Here is a 6,374-nt window from a genome sequence, read left to right on the forward strand (position 1 = left end):
CTACTCTAAGCGGATTGCGGGTTGTGACGGCCCGACCCGGATAATATTAAAAAATATTTATTTAAAGTTTAACATATTTAATCTATTTAATATATATATCACTTAATGTATAACTTTTTAACATACTTGTTATGCCCAATGCAACCAAACTTATAGATCTAATGTTTTGTGTTTGAGTTAAAACGTGATGTCAAGTCCACGTATATGATTTTTAACATAACACATATTATATCTCTCATTTCTATGAGACTCTCACTCCCTAACACAACATAATTTGTAACTTCACATTAATATATAAACATTTGGATACTATTAAAATATTTTCACTTTGGTCTATAGTAATGGTAATATAGACTCAAGTTTAGAATAAATTATATATGTCCAAGTATAATCATCATCGTAATATATGATCGACATTCTTTACTTTTTGTATGAAGATCATTTATATGTTATTTATCAACACTTTTATTATGAACTATTATGTTAAATTTGGTTGTATGGAGTTCTCTATGGTAAACAATTATGTTGTCATTTAGTTTTGTTGTAAAAGTTATTTTCTTTATTATATTTTTGTTGTAGAAGTTAAATCTAATTAAATGCACAATTAAGAAATAAAATGTGGAATCTATATGGTTTAATGTTTTCTCATTTGATATGATACACTATTTTGTTAGTGTGCTTAAAGGGTATTATGTAAAATAGGAAAAATAGTATAATACTTAACTTTATAATATTATTATAATTTATAAATATTTATATTATAATCACTCTATTTGTTATTCAAAGTTAATAACACAATATTTATTATATATTTTTTATTATAAATTATTTTGTAAGATAATTTTTACTTAAGGCTTATTACCAAGCCAAAAGTCCCAAAAAGATTAAAAAAAATAAGGAAAAACATGTAGTCTGAACTCTGAATAAGCCTAGCTCGAGCCCAATTTTATTATAGTATGGCCGGATTGAGCTAAAAATCTTGGAATTCAATAAAAAGTACATAAAATAATACACATGCCCTATAAATTTTCTAGCTATCTAACATTGAAAATTTAACCTCTACAAGTGGATTGGCCTTCTATATGGAGGTCCCTTGTAAGTTTGTTGAAGTGTGTCACTTGATCTCTCATTCACTAACATCTCACATGATTGCAATGATGCTCGCAAATTATTTGGACTATGTTTAGTTGGGTTGAAAAGTGGAGGAAAAAAAAGGAAAGAAAAGAAATTAGATAAATTTATAAGTTTTCCCTCTTTTAGTTTACAAAGAAAAGTAAGATGAAAAGAAAAATGTTATGTGGTCACCACAAAAAACGTTTCCAACCTATTTTGGAGAGAAAGTATGAGAAACATGCCATCAATATACTAGAATTACAATTTTACCCATAAAACTATGGATGATGTACTATGGTGTGAGGTTGACAAACAAAATAGATTGAGTGACCTTGAAATTTGTATAAATAATATTTTAATAAATTAATTTTAATATAAATATATTTTTTATACATTATTATTCTTAGAATATTTAATCCTAAAATAAAAGTGAATATTCTTTTTATCCAAACAAGGAAAAAGAACTCCACTTCTTTCACTTTTCTTAATTTTTTCTCCGATATGAAAAATATAAATTCACCACTAATTTCTTTCTGTCTCTGCAAACCTAAGGGTGCAAGAAAAAAGTCTATCAAGCCCAGATTACAAAAAGGTTCAGGAGCATCTCCAAGTAGAAGATTTGGAAAATAAAACCTACACATTTTTTGGGTTAATAAGAAGCATACAAAAAATAGGTGAATCTAATTGTAAATCATAGTATACTAGTCATTTGTTAACACGTGATTATTGAACTCAGCCTTCTAACAAAATTGAGCATTGTGTCCCTCAAAAGCATAGAGAACCAATACATAACCTACAATAGTTTCTTGATTCCATTAAATTATATTATTTTTCTGGCTTAAAATTAGAACATTGCATTGACAAATGATGGTAGTTATCACAGGTTTTGCAAGAATCATGTACTCGGAAGGAGCATCATCTTAAAACATGCGGAAAAAGTGCTGCAACAAACTCAATTTAAGTATGATACATCATGCAGAGAATAAATTTTTGCTACAAGGTTCATTTCCCCATGCAGTCTTTAAATAACAGATAAAAACTAAAAAGATTAAATCATGTTCCTGCGTTCCTACGGCCAACACGGGCAACAAAACCAGCCTTGATCGGAGCAACTGATCTTCCTGATCCACACTGCAAGCAAGAAACTATGATTAATAAGATACCCAACAGTACAAATTCCTTAAAATAAATTCACAAAATATTATCCAGCATCTGATAGACATAATGAATTGATTCAGTCATTTGATGTCACTACCATAACAAGCTAAGCAATTACAGGCTTGAGCGGAAGGAATGGCAAGTTATTTTGATCTCCCTTATGATTGAATGAAGCTATAAAGAGCCTCTCTAGTTTCAAAATTTACATTTACCTCTGTATTTTTTACTTGAAACCGGAATCCACAATTAAGGAATGTGTATCTAAATAGTAAATTCTCTAAGTGCAAGGCATTTGTCTGATAAAAAAATTGAAACTAGATAAAACTAATTTCATAAAAAGAGAGGAAGTAAAGAATTTAGGTTTCCAGTCTTTAGTGGAAAGAAAGAGGTGTGCGCGTCGAAAAATCACCTTTTCACACCGAAGAAAGAACAGACGGTTCTCCTTACTAAGTATTGTGTCGGGACTTTTGCATCCGAGGCAAATGACATATTCATCTGAAAAACAGAATATCGGTCAAACTTAACGCCCGAAGGCCAGAAAAACACACAACAATGTAATAACAAAAAGCACACCAGAGGTACAAAACGAATGAGAATCAATTGAATTTATTGCAAAGTTGATAGCAGGAACTAGGAATGATATAATGGAACAATATTAGAACAAATACTAACTGATATATCGACGCAGAATTCCTTCGAAATTCTTTGGTGCAAATCTTCCCTTCACAACCAATCTCTGTTGTCCATCTAGAGAGCCACTTGTACCCAGCTCAGCAAGCAGGAAAGCCATGACATGGTCTGGCTGCCGATGCATCCTAAAAGATTGGGAGGCAAAATTCAGCCAAAAGAGATGGTGTATGAAAGAAAAGTCGGCTATTCATAACAATCAAGATAAATATGTCCAGAGTATGAGGTACACATAGCCAACAGGCGAATAAAAGAACATACGTTTTGCATAGATCCATAAAATTCACAAAAACAGTTTTCTTCGTGCCTTCACGAAGAACTTGTGGAGGCCTCATAACAGTCCTCCGCCGGTCTCCAGCAAGTTCTGGATTATTCTCACGTAGAATGTTAAACACCCTGCCCAGAAGCTGCACACAAAAACATTGAAGTTTAAGAATACTTAAGAAAAATAAAATATCACAGCATTATAGATTGTGTAACAATTCAGAAGACATTGCAGAATTTATCAATCAAGCAGATACAAAACCAGGTGCAGAAAATGTATCAGGACATATAAAAAATGCCTCATACTATTATATCTTCAGAACATTTTAGTGTCTGAGATGATCTCATAGGATTTATTTCCTATTTACATGTTTGTTTGTTTGTTTCCTTATTTAGGACTAGGAGTCTACCATTAGTATAAATAGGACTGTTGGGTTTGTTCTTTGGTATCATGTCATGACATCATCATCCTATTAATATGATAATATCATTATCAATCTCAAATCATTCTGAGTCTCTGTTCTCTCTTTTCCTACTTCCAACCTAAAGCCCTCCTATTTAACAAGTAAAATATCATAGAACTATAGTTGGTGACTGGGACTGGGAGTTGATCCAACAAGGATAGAGCACCTCCAAATGTTTAACTAAAAAAACTAAAATCAGTTCAGAGCATTTTTAGAAGTAGGTGATTAAAACGAGCATTTGAAAATGATTTAAAAACGTTATTTCAAGGTAGAGGCATATGATAGCAGAAACCATGCAAAGAATCATATACCTCCTCATACTCATAATCACGGTCACTCCCTTCCCAAGGATAACGAGGCTGCAAGGGAGCAATGTCTCCTTCATCTTCTTCAGCAGGATCTAAGGCTAAGCAAAGAATTTATCAAGTATTCAGCATTCAAGTAACTTCCTGAAGACATTGTTTGTAGAACTAACATCCAGTCCTAAAAGGTCAGACATAACTTTCATATTTACATCCAATTGCATAGTGCTTACCATCCAAATCTTCAGCTACATCTCCACTCTCATCATTTAAGTTACTGATTTCAACCTACAACCGCCAACAAAAATCAGACTTGAAATCGCTTCCCAAAAAACTAGCTAAATCAAAAGCTATTGAAAGAGAAAATTTTGTTTGTTAATACAACACAAAAAGTCAGTATGACTTACCGGCTTCTTTTTCTTCTTTTTCAAACCAGCAAATGTACTGTCAACACCTTCAGAGACTGCAGGTGAAAAGCTAACTGGAATCAACAATGCAAAAGCACAATTACTGATGCCTTAACATTCATACATTATACATAAGCCTACTGCACCCAAGTTGGGCACGCTATGCAAATCGTATCAGTAATTATAATAGTTAATTAAGGTTATTTATTAATTAATTGTAACCGTTATCTATTCAATATTCATTAATTATGTGATTGACCTATTGGGCACTAGGTTTAGTCAATAATTTCTCCCTCAGACAATAGCATTGAAGAAAGGGGCTTGTTTCAATTTAGATACCTGACAGATTTTCTGTCTTTTCAGCCAATTTATCCACTGGATCATCAGCGGGATCCACAATTGTGATTTTCTTTTTCTTCTTCTTCTTAGTAGGATCAAATGGCACAACCTAACATTAAAATATGCATGCATTAGAATATTGGAGAGTTCCAAAAAAACCGAATCACTAAATACAAACTTACTCAAGGTGATTAGCAACTGAGAATTGCATGCATTAAATAACAATTTAAAGACTACAACTTAAAACCCCAATAACATAGCCACATACCCAATCAAGTGAAACATGTGTGGGGAAACCATTGCATAAAAAAATAGAAAACCAAAAAGGGGAATTTAAACTTACTTCTGGGACCTCCTCCTTCAGATTATTCTGTGCTTCGTCTGCCATGAGTACTGACTGAAACCCAAGTAATAGAGTTACAAAATCAAAGGATTCAGAAGACAATTTTATTAACTAAATTAGATAAATAAATAAACAGCGAGATTAAGGCAAATATGAGCATGTTGCTTTTATAAATTCTAGGGTTTAAGTGTTAAATAATAATAAACATGAAAATAAAAATGGAGTTCAAACCCTAAGACTAAGAGAAGTAGAGAACCACATTAGTTGATTAACAATAAGAAATCTACAATATCATAATTTTTTTGTTAAAATCGAGGGATTACTAGTATCAATCGATATCAAATTCTGCATGAGTAAACACATTATTTGAAATTATAGAAATCAAAGATCCAAACGCATAAAACGAAACAACCATTGAATCGAGTAAATAAAATTGGGAGAAAAATAAAATTAATAATAATAAGTAAAACCTGAGTGAGCAAGAATCGTTGAGGTGCAGAATGGCGTGAGTTGTGTTATCACTGTCGAATCAAAACCCTTCCTTTTGCGCTTTCAAACGCTGCGATGTGTTTTTATATCATTAATTAAATACTAGGGTTTTTTTGTTAAAAGATAGCAACATTCACATTATTCACCATATTAATATATCAGAATAAAATATATATTCGGGAGATAATTTATCTCTTTAGTCCATTTAATGTATTCCCTCACACATCTAAAATGCTGACTGGATTTAAGAAGATTATTTCATCATATATTTTCCTTATATCATAACAAAATGACAGATTAAGAAAGATTATTTGATGGGCAGTTTGAGCCCAATAACAGTTACAGTCGGGCACTCTAACATAGGCTCAAGAGAAATACCCATCTTCGGCCTGGAGATTCAGATTCTACGAAAGATACTTTTAATAATAAACTTGGAGGAAAGAGTAAATTCACCAGTGCTCTATATTCCCCATATCTTTCATAAAGGGCTAATGCTACTTAAATAAAAAATGATAAATCTTGATAGAGACCATCCGCTTGTTCTTATCATAAGGGAAATAAAAAAATTAAGGTTGTAAATAAGTCGAACCTAATCGAATTAGAGCTCAGCTCTATTTGGATTGATTTGGCTCGAAGCTCGACTTGAGCTCGATACGAGATATTTTTTTTAGCTCGAGTTTGGTTTGGTTAAAATTTTAAATTGTTCAGTTCAGTTTGAATGGTTTATTTGGACAACTCAAATAATTAATTAAATTTTGAAAAAAATACTACAAAAAAGTTTTTTACATATAAATATAATCTTGTTTAT

The 6,374-nt window shown here is 31.7% G+C and overlaps 1 protein-coding gene across 4 annotated transcripts; it reads right to left on the reverse strand.

The window, feature by feature from the left end:
* Nucleotides 1-1,974: 1,974 nt before the first annotated feature.
* Nucleotides 1,975-5,676, reverse strand: LOC109337936 (eukaryotic translation initiation factor 2 subunit beta-like). 4 transcript variants are annotated; one of them, XM_019575028.1, is made up of 10 exons: nt 5,548-5,676; nt 5,078-5,131; nt 4,735-4,843; nt 4,396-4,451; nt 4,222-4,276; nt 3,998-4,092; nt 3,220-3,365; nt 2,944-3,086; nt 2,681-2,766; nt 1,975-2,244 (listed from the first exon to the last, which is right to left on the reverse strand). In XM_019575028.1, exons 2-10 carry the CDS (start codon nt 5,120-5,122, stop codon nt 2,167-2,169), a joined length of 813 nt encoding a protein of 270 aa, XP_019430573.1. In that variant the 5' UTR covers nt 5,123-5,131; nt 5,548-5,676; the 3' UTR covers nt 1,975-2,166. The 4 variants fall into 4 exon arrangements, with proteins under 4 accessions (XP_019430573.1, XP_019430571.1, XP_019430572.1 ...); XM_019575026.1 differs by having other exon boundaries at nt 4,396-4,469; XM_019575027.1 differs by having other exon boundaries at nt 4,396-4,469; nt 5,078-5,127; nt 5,548-5,669.
* Nucleotides 5,677-6,374: the final 698 nt, after the last annotated feature.

Source organism: Lupinus angustifolius, unplaced genomic scaffold (assembly GCF_001865875.1).
Source record: "Lupinus angustifolius cultivar Tanjil unplaced genomic scaffold, LupAngTanjil_v1.0 Scaffold_15_150, whole genome shotgun sequence".
Taxonomy (NCBI): domain Eukaryota; kingdom Viridiplantae; phylum Streptophyta; class Magnoliopsida; order Fabales; family Fabaceae; genus Lupinus; species Lupinus angustifolius.

Excerpts from the sequence above, each read along its gene's own strand:
- LOC109337936 (XM_019575026.1), bottom strand. The coding sequence starts at position 5,122 with ATGGCAGACGAAGCACAGAATAATCTGAAGGAGGAGGTCCCAGAA. Across the intron at positions 4,093-4,221 it reads TGTAGCTGAAGATTTGGATG|CCTTAGATCCTGCTGAAGAA; the intron begins GTAAGCACTATG and ends TTCTTTGCTTAG. Across the intron at positions 3,087-3,219 it reads TTTATGGATCTATGCAAAAC|GATGCATCGGCAGCCAGACC; the intron begins GTATGTTCTTTT and ends CCAATCTTTTAG.